We start from the raw sequence: 20,731 nt of genomic DNA, 5'->3' as shown, positions 1-20,731 counted from the left end.
GTGGTTTTAAGGACCTAGGATATTGTGGCCCAGATTTTACTTGGTGCAACATGAAGGAAGGGAGTAACAGGATTTCGCTTCGCCTTGACAGAGCTTTTGCTACTAATGAATGGCTCAGATATTTTAAGGAACCTACTGTCCACCATTTGGCTGATTCCACATCCGACCATTGCATTCTTGCCATCTCTGACTCTCCTCCTCCGTCTCGTAGAAATAAACGTCGTTTCCATTTCGAAGCTATGTGGGTCAAAAGGGAGGACTGTCTTGATGTGATTGAGGAGGCATGGCACTCCGGTACTCTCTCAGCCACTCCTAAAGGGATAGCTTCAAATCTCCAAAGATGTGCAAGCACATTGGCTAGCTAGAATCAGAATGTAGTAGGCAATATCTCTAAGAAATTAGCCGAGAAAAGAAAAGCTCTTAACTCCATTACAAATGTCGATCAGCAAGGCTGTAGAGGAGCTGAAATTAATCAGCTTAGAAAGGAAATAAATGTCCTTCTAGACAGTGAGGAGATCATTTGGAGACAACGTAGCAAAGTCCATTGGTATAAGGAAGGTGACAGAAATACGAAATTTTTTCAAGCCCGTGCTTTGGAGAGGAAGAAGAATTCCATTTTGGGGCTTTGGAATGAGGAGGGTGTTTGGTGTGAAAGTAAGGAAAGTATCACAGCCACTGCCATAGCTTATTTTGAGAAAATCTATACTACATCTTCTCCCGTCGGAATCAATGAAGTCACTAATGCAATCCCTAGGCATATCACAGATGAAATGAACTCTAAGCTCACCAAAACTTTCACAAGTGAGGAAGTCTTGAAGGCACTTCAGCAACTTCATCCCACCAAAGCACCTGGGCCTGATGGTATGTCCGCGATCTTTTTTCATAATTATTGGGACATTATTGGACCTAGCATTATAAACATGGTTTTAAATGTGCTGAATTCAAAATCTTCCCATGACTGAAATAAACAAAACCAACATCTCCCTCATACCAAAAACCAACCAGCCAGCCAGAATGACAGAATTTCGTCCCATTAGTCTCTGTAACACCACCTATAAAATCATTTCAAAGGTCCTTGCCAATAGGTTTAAAGACATTCTCCCAAATATCATATCTGAAAACCAAAGTGCATTTACTCCTAATCGCTTGATCACAGATAATGTTCTTATTGCCTTCGAGTTCATGCATTATCTAAACCATAAAAAAGAAGGTAAAGAAAATTACATATCTATTAAATTGGACATGAGCAAAGCTTTTGATAGGGTTGAATGGAGCTTTATTAAAGGTGTGATGGAGAATTTGGGTTTTGCAGAAAAATGGATTGATACTATTATGAATTGTGTCTCTTCTGTTTCTTATTCAGTGCTTATAAATGGGGAAGCTTGTGGGAACATTTCTCCCTCAAGGGGCATTAGACAGGGGGACTCGCTCTCCCCTTACCTCTTCCTCCTCTGCGCCGAGGGCTTTTCAACTCTTATTCATGAAGCTGCTATGAACCAACAAATTAATGGATTTTCCATTTGTAGAGGATGCCCCTTAATTACTCACCTTTTCTTCGCCGATGATAGCCTCTTGTTTTGTAAAGCAAAGGAGCAAGAATGTCATACTCTTGTCAGTATCCTAAACAGATACGAAGAGGCTTCGAGGTAGAAAATTAACATTGACAAATCCTCAGTCTTTTTTAGCCCGAACACTTCCCAAGAATTAAGGGATGGCATCCTAAACATCCTCGGCCCAATGCAAGATTCCAGCCATAACAAGTATTTCGGGCTGCCTTCCATCATCGGGAAATCCAAAGCTCAGGTGTTCGCTGAAGTTAAAGATAGAGTGGCAAAAAAGCTTGCCGGTTGGAAGGGTAAACTCCTTTCAATTGGTGGGAGAGATATCCTAATCAAAGCGGTGGCTCAAGCAGTACCTACATACACTATGGGTTGCTTCCAACTCCCCAAAACTCTTTGCCAAGACTTGGAAAGTATGATGAGGAGCTTTTTGGTGGGGGCAAAAGGACAAAGAGAACAAGATTGTGTGGGTTAGTTGGAGGAAGATGTGTCGTTCTAAACTCCATGGAGGTATGGGCTTCAGAAACATTCAAGCCTTTAACTTTGCCATGCTAGCTAAGCAAGGTTGGAGAATTCTCACAAACCCCAACTCTCTTGTGGCCCGGGTTTTCAAAGCAAAATATTTTCCTTTTGATGATGTCCTCAATTCCAAAAAAGGGTGTAACCCCTCATATGCTTGGCGGAGCATCCACAATAGTCTTGAGGTTATTAAAAGGGGCACAAGATGGAGGGTAGGCAATGGCCGGCGAATCCATATTTGGGATGATAGATGGTTGCCAACACCATCAACCCACAAGGTAATTTCCCCCCAAGATGGCTATGAAGACTTTCCTTGGGTGTCTTCCCTCATTGACATTGATACTAGATGGTGGAAGATTGACGTGATTAATGCTACTTTTCTACCCCATGAAGCCAGCACCATCCTTAATATTCCTCTAAACTATAATTTGCCCAAAGATTGTCTTATTTGAATAGGCAACAAGAGGGGTGAGTTTACGGTTAAAAGTGCTTATCATATAGCTTCAAGTATTGTGGATTCTATGGAGGAAGGTGAAAGCACCTCAAGCAGCTCATGGACCCTTTTATGGAAGCGAATATGGTAGCAAAAAGTCCCTCTGAAGATCAAAATTTTTGCTTGGATGGCTTGTGTCAACGGTCTCCCATCTATGAAAAATCTAAACAATAGAGGTGTTCATTGCTCTAGCTTTTGCCCCCTATGTGACAAAGCCATTGAGACCACAACCCATGCTCTTCTTCATTGCGATCATGCAAAAATGACTTGGGCTTTTTGGAACAATTGTCCTGTGGACCTCTCTTCCTCTTATAGTGACTTGGTGGATATTGCCTTAGATTTTATTGCAAAAGGCTCCCCGAATGATTTAGAGTTTTTCTTTGCCGTTGCCTGGTCAATTTGGTGGAATCACAATCAAGCAATCCATGAGGACTCGGGTTCCCCTCCAATTCATGCTTGGGAAATGGCAGGTGGAGTCTTGGCCGAATACAAGGCTGCTTGCTCCTGTCCGTGTCTTTCTCAGTCCATCCCTCAGTCCAAGTGGAAAGCTCCACCTATGGGCTTTATCAAAATCAACACTGATGCAGCAGCCTTTGAAGATGGGAGGAAATCGTGCATCGGTGTAGTCATCCGCGATAATATGGGTGAAGTTCTAGCAGCATCAAACAAGGTTCTTCCTGCATCTTTCTCGACTGAGGTCTCAGAAGCTCTGGCCTTGCAAGATGGTGTGCTTCTTGCAGCAGAATTGGAAGTCTCCCACGCTATCTTTGAGTCCGACGCCTTATCCATTATTCTAGCAATTAATGATGGAATCCATGGTGGTGAGCTTGGGCACATAATCAGAAACATCAGAGAATTGACTGCTATGTTTTCCTGGTGTTCTTTTAAACATCTGAAAAGGGAAGGCAACAGAGTTGCCCATGAGCTTGCAAAGGTGGCTGGGTTTTCTGGTGTATCACAGGTTTGGAAAAGGTCTTTTCCAAGTTTTCTTGAGCATCTTCTCATTGAGGATCTTTGTTTGTAATGCTCAAGCTTCTGCTCTTCTTTGTAATACATTTTCTGTTGAATGAAATTCTCTTATTTCCCATCAAAAAAAAAAAAAAAAAGAATATTTGGGAAAAGCAAAACAAAAGAAAGATATGACAACTAGGAACGCGTTTTACATTGTGGTTGATAATACATGTCGGATTCATGACATGATTTTCTACACTTTTGTCCTACATGTTCCAACTATAAACAGATAAGATTACACAGATCTAGGATCAATGACACTTGTGGAGAGAAAACTCGAAAGGATTAACCCTATGTTTGGTTTGAGGGAAAGGAACGGAAAAGAAGAAAAAAGGGGAAGGGAAAAATGTGGGCTCAAGTGATGTGTTTTTCATCAAATTTGGCTCATTTTCTTTTTTCTCATGCTCTATCTAAGCAATGGAAAAAACTTAATTTCTCTTTGTTTTCCTCCCCTTCCCCTCAAACAAAACATAATGTAAGTGAGTATTTCCCTAACTAATGAATTCTATCTTCTCTAACTATTAGAACATGCTAATGTTAACCCGAGTTAATGCAAGCTCGAGACTTTCCAAATAATATTCATACCTAAAATTTCTAATCAATTAGTGGCATAATAATATATTTTTCTAATACTATATTATTCAAAGATATATAAAAGAGGACAAGATATAGTTACATCATGCATAATTCTTACTTGACAATACATCATTTAATATTTTTTTAGATTAATATTTTGAAAATCTTATTTTTGGATCACATCTTATCTTTATGTTTTCAAGAAACTTCAAATTTCATTTTAATTGAATATTTTTTTATTTAATTCATAAAATCATATTTTAAATAGAATTTTAAAGTTTAAAAAAAAGTTTAAATTTAAATATTTCATGTATGGGATGATTATAGATCTTTGATTTTCTTGATATGTTGTAAAAATGTTAGGTGTAAGAAGATAATATAACCATAAGTAGAATATTTACCTCTCCAATTTTGTCAAAGTACTTGTTTCTCTAATGTTATAGCATAATGCAATTTTGCTGGACTTGTTTGTTGATTTCTTGAACTCAGATAGGATCTTTTCAATAGAAGTTGCTTAGACTCTTGTGGATATTAAACTAATATGTGAGAGTTTTGATAATAAAGCCTACTATCCTGAACTCAGATAGCATCTTTAACATATAATTACTCTGCTCTAACTCTTAATAATTAAAAAATAATAGTAAATAATTAGAATAATATAAAATAAACAATTAATATTCCTTTAATTTTATTAAAACTTTTGGGAATAGAGAATAGTAGGTTTTATATACTAGTATGAACAGGCAAAACTATATCTTGTAAGATAGTTTTTATTAAACCAAAAATTTATAATAGATTATCAATAAAAATAATGCAAGCATGCATAGTGTGTAGGATAAAATGGGTTGTTTTCTTTGAACATATTGGGTCCGTATGGAATCCGCTTATTTTGCTAAAACTGAAAACTTTTTATTGAGAGCATTGTAGATAACGGTAAAAGTTAGCTGAAACAGTATAGTGGGACTCATGAATGGTACCAAAAAGTGCAGTGGAGCCTATGAATAGTAGCAAAAATAAGCTGAATAGTAAAATAAGCTAGTTTTTAATTTGTAGCCAAACACACACATTAAATAGAAATTTTTGTATAAATGGACTTATATTCATTGAACTCTCCCATACATGATTTTTTTTTTTTTTAGAGACTCCCATACATGAAATTAGATTGCTTTAGGAAATATATGAAATTTGGTTTATAAAGATTTTTTAATTTTTTTTATCAACTGAGAAACTTCTTGAACCATTGGGTCGAGTTTTTAGGCCCATATCCATAGATTGTCTCCCCTTTTAGCAATAAGGGCACGTTCGGTATACTGTAATGATTATTACATGGGAATAAGAATAAATATTACAGTGAATACATTAAAGTTGGAATATAATAAGTATTACTATTCATTAGTTTGGTGACTATTTAGGGATAGAATCTTGAATATGCATCCACAATTTAGTAGAGTATAAAAAGAAGGTGTAATTAAATCATTTTTTAAGTCAAATTTCCTAAAATACACTTTCTTAGGGTGTTCAAAATAGAGCTAATAATTAACAACAAGGAAAATTTATTTTCTTTCCTTTTGAAAATGTGACAACTAATAGCTTTTTAGGAAATTTTTAAAAAAAGTTATTACATAAGCTGAAGGAATAGATATTCAGTACTTTTGATAAAGAATAGTTATTCCTCATTTTGAAAAATAACTATTCATAAAGAATAATTATTTATTGTAATAAAAATATAACCAAACAACTAAATAGTTATGTCATAAGAATATCTATTACATTACAGTATTTATTACAGTTTACCAAACGTAGTTTAGAAGTGCAAGTATCACACATTTATTAGAGAACAACTCTCAATTTTTTTGCCGCACTACATTGGGCCCTAGCCCAATCGTGCTTAAGGGACAACGTTACAAAACTTTGAGACTCCAAACCCAATGGATTTAATTGACAACAACAAATAACATTGGGCCCCCAAGCCCAATGAATATATGCATGAATTAAACATGTTCTTATTCCAACTCTGGACAAGAAAGGTCAGGTTTCTGTGGCATTGTAAATCTAGAGGCAATGCACAGAGCTGGTATACGAAAAATGTTTTTCATATTTCATTCATTGAAACTTTGGATAAAACCTTTGGTCATGTTCTTCTTATTCCCCTAAGTAAATATTTTTGTAGGGAAATACTAGGGTGTGGTTAAATTTTATGTTAAATTGCAAACTATATTCCTGAAATTTGGAGATGTTTGGGTTATATATACACTATGAAATTTTAGAATTTGAATTTTAGCATCTAAAGTTTTGTTCAGTTTGTATCAACCATCATTCCGTTTATATTTTTCCATAAAATGCAATATAAACTTATCAATCGTTTTTAATTTGTCCAATAATTAAATAATTAAAAATGACATGCATGAATCGACATGCATAAATATATGAGAGAGCATTCTATAATTGGCTCAAATTTTATCGAATTCCAAAAAGTAAAACACAAATTTAAGAGTTTCTACACAAAAACTATAGTTCGCACAGACAAGTTTTTCATTCATGAACTTATAGAAATGATCATATTCACTAACCTTGTATTTAATACATAATTCTCTAACACGAAATGAATTATTTAGACTACAAATAAATGAAAATTAATAATTACATATTTCATAACTTCATCTACAAACTTAGACAATTCATTCTCAAAGCATATATATATATATATATATATATATATATATAAAAGAAGGGGAAGTCTCCCCCCACACAATTACTACATCAATAGTTCACGTGAGACACAAAAGTAGATAGTGAAAGTTCAAAAACGTGTATAAACACCCTTGAACGTTTAGACCCCCAAATTACAACTTAACCAATTCAAGCAATATGTCAAACAACAAGTGTGCGGAAACTTAACATAAGCTATAATATGGAATTGGTTAAAAACTATCTAAGCCAAAACAAAACACAATCCACAGCAGATAATAAAAAGGCAAAGATAGAGAGGAAGGAAGATGCAAATACAAAGACAACACGCGATGTGTTATCGAAGAGGAAACCGAAGCCCTCGGCGTAAAACCTCTCCGCCGCCCTCCAAGCGGTAAACAATCCACTAGAAAATACAGTTGGGATACATGGACAGCAATAGACCCTCCAAGCCTAATCTACCCAGTGCACCTAAGCCCTCTAAGCTTCTTGCTCCAACGAGGTTGCGCCGAACCTTTTTCTTTTCTAGCTTCCCGGATTCCGCTACTAGACCGTAGCATCAACCAATGAAGATTGGTTCCTTCCTAACTGCTTCCCAGAAATCCAAACAACTGTCTCACAGTGATGATGATGGTGAGAACCAGGTTTGGTATAATGCCTCTCAAGGATTTGACAATGGAGAGGAAGAGAGTTGAGGAATTTGAAGAGACTCTAATGTATAGATTGTGGGTGAATCAATCTTGTTTTTCTTTAGGATTTCTCTCTCAAAATTCTCTCTGGAAGCTCTCTCACAATCGTGGGTAAAAGGGGTATTTATACTGGAGTGGGAGAGGAATGTGAAACGTCAGGTTTTACAAAACAGGGGTGGCTCGCGGCTTGACCTCGCGGCTTGACTAAGTCGCGAGATCCAGTCGCGAGATAACCGTATGGCCAGTTGTCCTGTTTTGTCCTGTAGTGCTCCAGCTTGCATGACTATTCACCTTCCAGCATGCTTGGCACGTGTGCTGCGTCTGGCGGCTTGCAGCCGCGAGTCACCCACGAGTCTCTGTTTTCTTGCACACTCTTAAGCAATCTTCACTCTATCTCACTCACTACCCTTACATCAAACCCACCTAAATACAGGGTTACTAAATGCTGAATTACAAGCAAATTTGGCACGGAATAAAGCCAATTAGATGGTTGAATAAATTCAACCTTACAGATAGGATGAAACAAACACGTACTTCAGCATTTGAAATTGGTCTGCCACCTCAAGTGCTGGTGTTCCAAACATATCTATAATGAGAGCTGTCGGGTTAGGCTGCTTCAAGGCAGAGATGGAAGATCGCGGGGCTGGGATGACTTCATGCATTACAAGATTGAGTCTTGTGAAGATACGAGCATCAATATTGTTACTGGTTATTACTGGTGGTAGTTCAATGATGTCTTCGTTTTTGCATTTCCGAGCCTTGGCTGATTGAAAAAGTTAGGATTGGCCGGTGGCAACATTGACAGGAATGAGATTCCACAACAACGAAGGTGATGACATGCAAGTTGTGATTGGAAGCATGGTGGTTGCCGAGCTCAGGGACTCAGAGTTTAAGATCTCCATATATTTGAAACCTACTATTACTTTAACTAAAAAGTATTTTGTCTTCAAATTTTTTGGTTTGGCTTTGAATTCTCAATAGACTTAATCTACTTAGAGTAGATTCGTTTAACTAGGCTAAAATAGAGTTTTTTTTTTTTTTTTAATGAAGTTTGTATGAAATTCATTTTTCATTACTAATAAAAAAAATTCCTGAAAATGTTACAATTTTTTCTTAAGAATATTTTTTGATAATTTAGGGGCTAAAGTAGTAAGGACAAACTAATAACTTTTTCAGTGATTTAAAGATGAAAAATAAATAAATAAATAAGTTGAACAACAGAAAATGTAACGTTTTCAATAGTTGAGGAATGAATTTTTTTAAAAGAAAAAATTTATAATGAAAGTGATAATTAATGCACACGTTAATACAAAAACAATATTATTGTAACCTACATTTACAAGAAAGTGGTTAAAATTTACAGTGTGATATTTTCCTTAAACTTAGTCTTTTTTTTTTTTTTCCAAACTTAAAATATAAGCTTAGAATTAACTGTAAACAAAATACACCTACGAAAAACTAACTAATGAAGTACATGGAAATAGGAAATGAATTAATGTATTAATTACAAGTAATGCTGCATTTTTTTTTTTTTTTTTTTTTTGGTTTTTTTGGCTAAATAATGAACAAATTTTGAAATGTGTTAGGACACCCTCATGACCATCCCAACTAGTGTTCACTAGCTAAGAGCGATCATCTCTATGCCTTATTACGGTGCCTGAAAGAGCCGCAATAGGTCTAGAAATACTATATATATATATATATATATATATATATATTTATATTTCTGTTCTTTTTTTTTTTTTTTGAAAAATACTTATTACGTCAATTGGAAAGTGCTGCAATAGGTTCAACCCAAAAAAATGAAAGGCACAAAAATTGGTATGTTGTTGTTAAAACTATAACTAGGGATGTATTTGATGTTGGTACTAGTCCCCAACATTCCTTACAATATAAGTACTAACAATGTACGTGATGATGTGAATGACAACCTTAATTGGGCTTAAGATCGATACCTCGATCATTAGTGACAAAGATGTTCATGAACCCCACTTAGACAAAAATGAGTTTATTGATAATGAGTCAAACGATGAGGAATATGATGAATATGAGTACATTAATGATGAGTAGTTTAACTTGCTTTTAGTATTTTTTGTGTAAGTACATTATAGTTATTAACGAACTAGTAAATTGTTAGTAGTATATGTACCTTTCTATGGTGTTCAAACTTTGGCATCTTGCATATGGTATTCTTTAATGTTATTTCTTTAATATGTCATGAGTATTACTTGCTAGAAATAGCGACAAATGACTACATGGTATACGTTGTTACTTGTTTGACAATAGCCTTCTTACTTCCTTTGTATGCAATTTTGGTCTATATTTATTATTATGTTTTTGTTGTTAAAGTCTTGCACGCAGGAATGCCTACAAAACACCTTCTGGCAGTACTGGAAGTTGGGCAAGGCTCTTCTCAATCACTAGGGAGTCAATACCAAGAAACACAATAAGCCCATAATAGGGAGGAAGAAAGACCACAACCCGAGACAAGTGACGATGATACACAACCACCAGGTAGTTACATGTTTTCAATTTCATCCTTTGACAGTGTTTAGTACTAGTTGTGAACTTTTTAAATTAGTTCGTAATGGTGGTTCACTAGATACAGATGATGCCCAAGCAGCCCTTGCTGATAATAGGCATAAAACTCATGGGCCTACGCATTATCAAGATATATGGAATCTTGCACTAGGAGTAAAAATGTTATTGGAGTTAAACAACACAAGCCAACCGAGGGGAGAACGGGATTAAATGGTCAAGGTGGTTGGGTACGATCTCGAAAATTTACTATCTGTGCCCACTTGTGCCTGCTCATTGGATGAGCATGCCACAACAATATAGACAAGAGTGTTGGGTGGCGATTGAGGTAATAGCAACGACAACTTTTGCATGTTCTTGTACTAATTCTCATTATAAGTTTAAAAAACTCTTTTAATCACCTTAAGAAAGATGAGGAAAATTTAGCAGTAAGCCCCCACATGAAATTTCCGAAGTAAAATTTTGAGAAATTTCCACCTGAAAATTCATCATCCACAAGAGATAGAACTTTATGTGTGTATAACTTAGTTAGAGATACATAACAAAATCTCATAAATAAATGAGAAACTAACATTTTAGCATGGACATTTTTAGAAAAATAAAAATAGAAAAAAGAAATGCTAGTAAGAAGTCATGACATGGATAAGTAAGATTAAAAAATATAAAAGATTAGATAAAAGAGAAAGAAAAGTATGTAACTCTAAATTGTTGACAAACAAGAATATATTTCTTGCTTGCTTGTGTTTTTGTTCTTTCTTTATTTCCTTCTTTTTTTTGAGTTGGAGAAGGAATTTATTTTTTGATACATCCATACCTCTTAAACAATGAGGCCCAAATCCAATTTTCATTCAAAATCTAAACTTCTTTACTTGCTTCTTAGACACAAAATCAAACACCTCATGTGGTAATGCTGCTCTCACTCACGCCCAAATTCTATAGTCACTCCTCCTTCGTAAACATTTGATCCACCCAAAAGAAGCCTTCAATCTTTTATTAAACTAAAAACATCGGTGTTTCACATCAAAATTGAGCAATAAAAAAAAAATTCTACAAAACTGAAAAGGCAGCAATTCTCAGTTTCTCACGCCTATATTCTTTCTTTATTGAGTCACTCTAAATTGGATGTTAATTTTATGAGATTAAATTAAAGGTGTGATTTACGTCAGTCAATCTGACCGGACACGTCAGTAAATTATAAAAAAACATTTTTTCTCTCCCTCTCTCCTCTTTCCATCTCCCTCACTTTTCCAGAAACATTGAAAGCTTGAAACAACGTTGAAGGAGCCCCAGCCTCTCCTCTTCATATCTCCTTCTCTTGTGCAAAATCCTCTGAAAGCCTGCAAATTTTATAAAAAAATCCCAGCAAAGGAGCTGTTAACGCACCCAAACCATCCATCAATGGAACTCACAAAAAAATACAGTGAGAAACCCATGCCACAAACACAGATCCACCCAAAAAAAATCAACCCAGCAGTTTCTACATTCTTTTCATTTGGCCCCTTTAATACCTTTTGGCCTAAAAAAAGGCAAATGAGAAAAAACCAATTGGCTTATTTACAACCCCGTTAATCCCCAAGCCAAAATTACCAAGTCAATTTTCACAAAAGAGCCATTAAAAGAACAAATGGGTCTCTGCTCTTTCTTTCTTTCTATCTACATATGACTAAATGCACAGATTTGTGGCGTTAAACCCTCATTGTTTTAAGATAAAACCAGGTTTTTTGAAGTGGGTTTCATTTATTTCCTCAACCCATTTTAGGAAAATTAAGGCTTTTGCATTTGTTTACTGCTGATTTGGTTCTAGTGTGTGTTTTTCTTGTTCCAATCAGAAAGAGCAAACGGGTCTCTGTAAGAAAGTTTCTTGCTTTTTGTTAATGGATGGGTCTGTGGATCTATGGATTTGAAGAAACCTCATTTTTTAAAGCTTAAAACTTGTTTTGGTGAAGTAGGCTTTTATAAATTTTTGTGAATATTAATTGGCATTGGAGAGAGAAAAATCAAGGCTTGCTTTGTTGAAGGAGAGAATGATTCAGTTGTTCTTGGTTTTGTTTGCTGAGGGTATTTTGGCATTTCTTCTATTGGTCAAGATTGGGCCTTTGAGAGAGCTTGCGATAAAGAATTTGGATCCGTTGAAGACTGGGAAAGGTCCTGCCACTGCGAAAACTATAGCTGGTACCATGTCTGTGATTCTACTATCAAGCCTTATGAGCATTGTTAAGATACAGAACAGGGGTGCAAAGCTTGGAACCATGTCACCCATGGATCAGGTTCTATGGAGGACCCATTTGCTTGAGGCTTCACTCATGGGTATGTCTTCTATTTTTTCCTTCTGTGATTTCTTGTTTGTTTATTTCACTGCTTGTTTATTTCTTGTTTGTATGTCTTCTATTTTTCTTGAAGTAAAATTGCTAGTTGAAACTGCTGGGTTGATTTTTTTTGGGTGGATCTGAGTTTGTGGCATGGGTTTCTCACTGTATTTTTTTGTGAGTTCCATTAATGGTTGGTTTGGGTGCGTGAACAGCTCCTTTGCTGGGATTTTTTAATGAAATTTGCATGATTTCAGAGGATTTTGCAGAAGAGAGGGAGATATGAAGAAAAGAGAGGCTGTGTGACTCCTTCAACGTTGTTTCACGCCTTCAATGTTTCTGGAAAAGTGAGGAAGATGGGAAGAGAGGAGAGGAGGGAAAAAATGTTTTTTTTTATTTGCTGACGTGTCAGGTCAGGACCCTATTTAATCTCTAATTTTATTTGTGACTCACGTTCATTTGCCACATTTGCGGTGCTAACAATGTGTGGGTTCCGTGCGGTAGGTACACACATTGACTCACGTTTCCAAGTTTGCTTAATAGCTTGGGCCTGTTTTTGAGCCCATGAAAGAAAATGAGTCCATATTCCATTATATAAGCAGCATTTTAGGTCAAAGTGTTCTTAAATTTTCCTTGAGAGAAAGGAAGCGGTGGCAGCCTAAGATGTGGAGAAATGTGTGCGCATCTTTACCCACCAGATCTGTGTATGTTCCAACTTGTTCTCTTCCCTTTTGTGTAAGGGTTTCATTTCATGTTCTTACTTGTTCTGTTAGTGCTACTTGTGCAACTTTTGCTATTGCTAGTAGTTATAATTTCGAAAACCCAGATCAGTTCATGAATTATGTGAGAATTCGATGCAGAGACTTTGATCATGGTTTAGATCCGTTTGATAAACTGCTTCATCTGAACCTTTTGTCTGCAATTATAGATTTCATTAGTTTATATTTTGCAATTGCAACAATAAAGTATTACTCAACCGTGATTACTTTGTATAAAGATTTGAATCTAATCCGTTGACGCATCTCATCTCATCATGAGAAGCATGCATGCATTTTTTTATCTCATCTTGAAAAGCATGAATGCGGAGGGTGCTGCAGGAGGTGACTGAGGAATAGTCGTAGCATCATTCTCAAGAAACGGATCAATGGGATTGGGAGATGCAGGATGCTCTAGAGCAGATGACTTATACTAGATTTCAAAGAAGATATACTGATGGGTCTTCGACGTTTTGGGGCATCGCTTCTGCCATTTGAAATTGACTAGTTGTTATTTTCTCTCTTAGTAAAAATCATATCGGCCTATTATCATAAGTTGTTGAAGTTAACAATAATTGGGTTATGTCCTTGAAAAAGAATTTGGAAGCCAAGAGAGAGGGAAAAAAAATTTGGAAGCAAGCTGACATAAAGAAGAATGAGAATGGATGGATCTGCATAGAAGAAATCATGATGCTAGTTGATGATAATTGTTTGTAAAATTGTAAAATTATATAAAAGTGTTCATCTCTTATTTTTCAAAATTTTTCAAGTTTCATGATGTGTTCATCAATGGATATTGTAAGACAAAGAATTAATGAGAAAATTAGTCTCTCAAGAAATGCAAGACAAGTGAAGTGTACTTGTGTGGTATATTTATTCCAAATATTGCATGCTTGTGTTCCAATGTAAACGTGAGGTTACAAATTTCAAAAATTGGAAAATATTAAGTTAGATCTCAATATTTTAATCTATAATATCCTTGTAGATAGAATGTGCAAAGCGCTAGGAAACTTGAAACTACAGGTAACTATTCTCTACCTTATGAAGTGGAGTAGGACTGGCTGACTAGTAAATGAAGTAGGTCAATGGATGAAAATGGTTGCTTAGTTGATTGCTTGATACGTAACATGATAATCTAAAAAATATATTAGAACAACAAGACAACATGGACAATGAAACTTCAGCGGAAAACTTGTTTGATGACTCTGGAAATAAAAATTTTGAGGAATCTACTCAAAAGCTTTTGTGTAGGCTATCTTAATATAAATAATTTTTATCTTCGTTACTGATTGCTCCCTCTTTCCATTTCGTTGGACAAGGTTACAATTTTCATCTTTGTACCTTATTCTCCTTTGTTGTTGCATTGAAAACCATGTTATATTGTATTATTGTTTGTCTCCCAAACTAAAATTTTTAAAACCTTAACTATTACATCTTAATTGCTTTTACTTAATATTTAAATCAACTCAACTAAACCTTAATCCCAATTAAATTTGGGTTGACTGTGAATTCTTATCAACTAATAATTAAGATATTCAATAGAATCTTACTAGCTACGTCGTTACTCCCAAGCTGGTAAAAGAGACACTAGTGACTATCCCCATTATTTAACTAGACAATCTTCCACGCAGACCCAAAACTTCTGAATTAATAGTCAAATTTTGTTATAGATGGAAGGTTGATTAACACCAATGCTGCTTTATAGAACCATTGGCATATATCTCAATAATGTATGGAATTTTGAAGTTGGTTTAAAAGAAAAAATAAATGAACGAAGTCATGATTGATGGGCTTGCATAGCTATTGAGTCTTATATGTGCTATGCTTGTGACTGTTTAGCCCAAAGAGTAAGAGACATGGAAGGGGTAAAGTGGATTCAAACTTGGTGAGGTACCCCAAGTATTAGAGTGGCCATCCTTAATTCGTAATATCTTAACACAAATGCCCACAAGCCCAAACTCCTACCATCCTTCAGATAGTGATATGCTCAGTGTGTTGTTGAGTACCCCTCCTAGCCAAGCCTGAACTAGGCCTGAAAGTTCAATATCCAGAAGCTTGGGCTCTGGATCTTTGGCTGGGAATGGGTCACACCTTATAAACCTTAGGAGACAAAGTAACTCCTTCAGGGATGAGCATACATTACTTAAAAAAAAGAAAAAAAAAAAAGCATTTTTTGTTATACTGCATCTCCATAAACTGTCTAGAGTCTAGAGGTTAATAAATAAAGTTCCCAAAAATAGATTGGTTCCAAATTTTTTTTATTCAAAAGGTTTGAGTTCCTATTTTTTTTTTTTTTTTTTTTTTTATCAGACAAAACTAACTTCACATCTTATGCTATCACCTGACAAATAAAATCATTTGCAATTTCAAATGTGGGTCTTGAGAACCAAGAGGAACAACTAGATTTGGTTCATTTGAAACTGAGGGAGATCCAGGTCTTCACCTTCATCTTAGTTCATAAGATAGAGGACTATAACACTATGATTGACCTATATAATTGCCACTTGGACCTCATGCCCTATAGCATTGGAAAAATTATTAGGTCTACCAAAAGGACTACTAACGTGATCTTTCTTGACCTCTTAACTAATAAAATGATGTTATATATGCAAATGTGACATCACACGATAATTTTTTATTTTTTTATTTCTTGTGCTAATTAGGAAGCCCACTCACGCATTTGCATCAATGGAATAGTCTTATTGGTTGGGAGGACCATATGAGCAATCCTCCTAGTAGACATAATAATTTCTCATAGCGTTGACTTTTTTTTTTCTTTTTTTATACAAGATAAATTTTCTACTCTAACCTAATCTAAGTGTATATGTGTGTAAAGTTCTCTCCTGAAGGCTTGAACCCTAGTCCTTGTCCCCCACACCCCACAAGCATTTATACTTGTGAAGTGACCACCGAACCACGGGTGCGTGGTGTCATAGCGTTGAATTAAAACCACCTTGCTATAGCATTTTCGGTAATCATGTTATTCTATTTTTGGGCTCAATAAATATAGGAACTCAACATTTTTCAGTGTAATTAATAGTAGATTATAAAAATAACATTAATAATAAACCCAAATTAAAGTGACAAAAGAATCATGTCAGCATGTTAACAATTAAAACTCTTGAAGCAATTCAAACGTCTTTTAAGTAGCTCTTTGAGCGCATTTTTTTGATACCTCAATTGCTTAGGATGGATCGTACTATGACAATTCTAGTAACCTTTGCAGCAAGAAATCTTTTTCCAAAGCCATTAATTTTGTCTTTAAAGACTCTCTCAGATTTCTACCACCATTGCCAACAGCTTTAGCAATGGGTGTGGCTGTGGCATTGGAATTGGATTTGGTGGTGGTGGCAGTGGCATGAGCATTTGATCTATATTTTTTTCCTACATGATACATGACTCAAACCCACATAGAATTCCTCCTCTTCCTGTCCCTGATCCCACAGGCATTACACAGTGTACACAGTGAATGAAAAAACAACAAACAAAAAGAACCATTAATCTAAAACACAAACACACAACACAAAATGACAAACAAAGAAGACTAATAAAATTGGAAATATTAAATAAATACCCAAAAATTTAAACAAATGCAACAAAATTGAAAAACATTTCCCCAAAGAAAACCCAAATTGAGGAGACTTAAAAACTCAATAAAAAATTCAGATAAGAAATCAGTATAAAAAAAAATTTTAAAAAAAAAAGAAAAGAAAAAAAGAAGCAAACTGAAATGACCAATGGGTCTTGAGGATTGGCTAAAAAAGAATATAATTATAATTCAGCCACTAAGAAAAGAAAAACCCAAATATCAATGTCACAAACCCAACACAAATTAAAGGTGAAGTCCTAAATGATGATTGAGGAAACTAGAAGGGATAAAATTAGAAACCCTTTAAATCAAAAGCATAAACTCAGAATAATTAGAGTAAAATCATGTGAGTAAAGTGATTTATTTTGATTTTTTTTTTTTTTTTAAGTATATGGAACATGCTTGCACTCTTATTCATATGCTTTCTAATTAAGTGTGCATTTGGCATGGATTATTTTTGCCAACTTATTTTACTATTTAACTTATTTTTGCTACTATTCATGGGTCTCATTACATTTTTTGGTATTTTTCATATGTTCTACTATATTATTTCAGCTAACTTTTACTTTCATCTGCAGTACTTTTTACAAAAAGTTTTCAGTTTCAGCAAAATAAGCACATCCCAAATAGATCCTAAAATAAATAAATAAATAAAAAATTCTTGCAATGGAGCAAATCTCAAATTTTATTTTGCAGCATTAGTATTAGTCTATTAGATAATGGAGTCCATAATTATAGAGCTTGATAATCATATTATTTTCTAAAGGAATCAATAAATAAAGCATAGCAAACTGCATGTAAGATCACAAGAAGATCAAGATACTAATTGATCAAAAAATCTTATTTGTCTAGTAGTTTCAATTTAATTCTTTGCATGCTAGGAATATTCTTGACCTTCCCAAATAAAAATTACATCGTTTGACTAATTGTAAAGCACAAGGCTTTATATTAGGCCCAAATTGCTTGATATTTCAACTAACACATGTCTAAGTATTATAATCTGATCAAATCCTTATAATTATGTTCATTGGGCACAAGGTCGATTGTTTCTTGCTCAAAAGAATTACTATTACAATAGGAATGATTACAATGCAATGCAATGAAAATGATGATAACTTGTCAATTAGGCCAGCATATAATATATATATATATATATATATATATATATATATGAGATGGGTTCAAGTTACACCTGGTGTAACACTTTTTCTAAACCATTGGATTTAAGTAGATCCAACGGTCAAAAAAATGCACTCATTAATGTTGATATTCTGATAAGGATCTTATTTATTATCTTTATTTATAACATTCCATACTTATCTCTAATTCCAAAAATACGTATATTTTTCTCTCTGCTCTCTCTTTCTCATCCACTACACGTTTCTCTCTTCTCTATTGCTCTTCCACCTCCATTTTCATAAGGTTTCACCTCAACAGCTACATAGAATCTGATGAATCAAAAACTCGAACTAATCAAATCATTAAGAATAAAATTAAAATAAGGGTACTAAAAATATATTTATATCTCAAAAAAAATTAAATTACATAAATGATTGGTTGGGTTGGGTCTTATGGGTTGAAAAATAACTTATATAAACAATGTAACTCAATTAAAAAAATCAAATCAAATCAAAAGTATACCATCTAACAAAGATGAACAAGATGAATTTGCGTCTTTGCGATAACCGGAGCAAGAGTTATTACAAGACAACACAGGTGATCATGGCGGCAGTGGGGGTCTTGGTCTTTGTGGTGGTTAAGTTTATTTCATCATCTGATCTCCGGCAAGAAGGAAAATGCGTGTTAGGCTTACTGGGATATTTGTTAATTTGTATATATTACATGCGTAGAACGTTGTAAATTTTTAAGGGTTAAACAGTGTTTTTGATTTGGATTTTTGTTTAGGTAATCATGTTGTTCAGTTCATTCTTAAGATTATAACATTCCGGAATAACGAAAAAAAAAAAAAAAAAAAAAACCAAGATAATGATGAAGTAATCCATGGCTTTCTTCTCAAACAAAGGGAAAAATATACCTATTTTTGGAATTAGAGATAGCTATGTAATGTTATAAATAAGGATAATAAATAAGATTCTTATCAGAATATCAGCATTAATGAGTGTATTTTTTTTACCGTTAGATCTACTTAAATCCAATGGTTTAAAAATGGTGTAACTTTAAAGAGTTACACCAGGTGTAACTTGAATCCATCTCTATATATATATATATATATATATATATATATATATATATATTTATATATATTGTCTTGAAATTATCAACACCATTAATTACGTAGATCTCTTTGGGTTTGGTGCCAATCTTTGTACTGCATTGGCTAGTTGATAAAGTTAATAGTATGTTGTAAGAGCATCTCCAGCAGCCTCTCCAAATTTTTGTCTAATTTTTGTCTGTTTGGAGAATGAACAGTGACATTTAGCTTTTAGCTACCCACTTTTTAAAATACACTTTCCAACAGACTCTCTATTCTTTCTCTATCTCATTTAAATATTATTTCTTCATTCTTTCTTTATTATTTCTTTAATCTTTCTTTATTATTTTTTTATTCATTCCCAACAACTATATTTTTCAAATTCCTAACAGCTATATTTTTAAATTTCCCAACGGTAACATTTTCAAATTTTCCAACAATTATATTTTCTCAATAGCCTTTTTTTTTTAGGGTTATTTTTTTCAAATGGTAATATTTTTCAATAGTCATACTTTTCAAAAAGACTTGATAAATTTCAAAATTAACATAGATATGATAAATTTCAAATTACATCGAATTTTACCTGTAGAAAACTAACATAAATGAAGAGAAATTTCAAATTACATCGAATCACTATATCGTTGCCACAAGTGCTCAATGAGATCCAATTGGAGTTGAAAATGAGTTTCTGTATCTCTAATTTTTTCATGGGCTGCAATGAATGCCGTAAATTGACTAAATTCTTCTGCAGGATCATGGGACACTGTTGTAGGGATGCTTTCAGGCCTTGCTCATGATCACATTGGATACACCTACGGCCTGGAACAGAACCACGACGTGATGTTGATGCCCTTTCTTTTTCTAATCTTTCTTCTTCCAATGCAAGAAGCGCAATTATCTCAAAATCATCATCGGAATCAGAGTCATTTAGAAGCATATTACGTGCATAATTTGTATTACGACCCATGGACAAAATTTCCCAAGTTGCTGCCACCAAAAAAACACACAATTATTGCAGCCTGTGTGAATAATTCACATATTGATACTTAAAAGCAAAGAATACATCATGAAAAGGCATGTTGTTACTAGTTCTGTAGGAAAAAAAAAATTTGGACAATACAGCCTCTTGATACATGTAGCTTGAACATCTATTAAGTTATACTGAAGGAGGAAATATTGTTTAGGCAAGTAATTAACCATGATATGAGCACAAGTATCTAAAAAAGCATTCAAAAGGTTTACTTAGCAAAGCATTTAAACTTTTAATCTCTAGCAAAACAAGAAACAAACTCCAGAGGAATGAATGATAAATCACAAATCAACACCATACTTCAGGCCTAGGTCTAAATAAATGTTTTTACCACAGGGAGTTCTTTGTAGAAGATTAAGAACTCCCTTATATGGCGTCCAGGATACTCACACTGCAAAAAACAATGGCTTCCCTACAGTTTAGAAACTGAGTTCTGGTTTTAGAAAGATCCTCTCCACTGAAACCTAAATAACTTCTTGCATTCATGTTGGTTGGTTATTTTAGGCCCTGTCCTTGGCCTACTCTCAACTACCCTAGGCTGGGTACTTCCATTTTGGGGCTATCTTTAGTCTTAACCCAAAAAGCTTGCCCTCAAGCCTCTCGAACCTAATACTGAACGAACAATTTCATTGCTCCACACAAAGATATGCACTTGTTTTTTTGTTGGGCATGACACATTTGTTACTTGAGAGGAGATTTATTGAAAACAGACGAACATAACAAAATAAAATCAATGAAAATCAAATTGAAACAATCAAAGAAAATA

General features: G+C 34.4%; 2 protein-coding genes across 2 annotated transcripts; both read left to right on the top strand.

The window, feature by feature from the left end:
- Positions 1–2,698: 2,698 nt before the first annotated feature.
- LOC126722802 (uncharacterized) lies at positions 2,699–3,595 on the top strand. Its single transcript, XM_050425948.1, has one exon. It carries the CDS (start codon positions 2,699–2,701, stop codon positions 3,593–3,595), a length of 897 nt encoding a protein of 298 aa, XP_050281905.1.
- A 7,678-nt stretch (positions 3,596–11,273) lies between these two features.
- On the top strand, positions 11,274–13,895 carry LOC126724081 (uncharacterized). The gene is made up of 2 exons (XM_050428274.1): positions 11,274–12,380; positions 12,637–13,895. The coding sequence occupies exons 1-2, from the start codon at positions 12,098–12,100 to the stop codon at positions 12,663–12,665; spliced, it is 312 nt and encodes a 103-aa protein (XP_050284231.1). The 5' UTR covers positions 11,274–12,097; the 3' UTR covers positions 12,666–13,895.
- The last annotated feature ends 6,836 nt before the right edge of the window (positions 13,896–20,731 follow it).

Source organism: Quercus robur, chromosome 4 (genome assembly GCF_932294415.1).
Source record: "Quercus robur chromosome 4, dhQueRobu3.1, whole genome shotgun sequence".
NCBI lineage: Eukaryota > Viridiplantae > Streptophyta > Magnoliopsida > Fagales > Fagaceae > Quercus > Quercus robur.
This window is presented reverse-complemented; position numbering and strand designations above follow the sequence as displayed.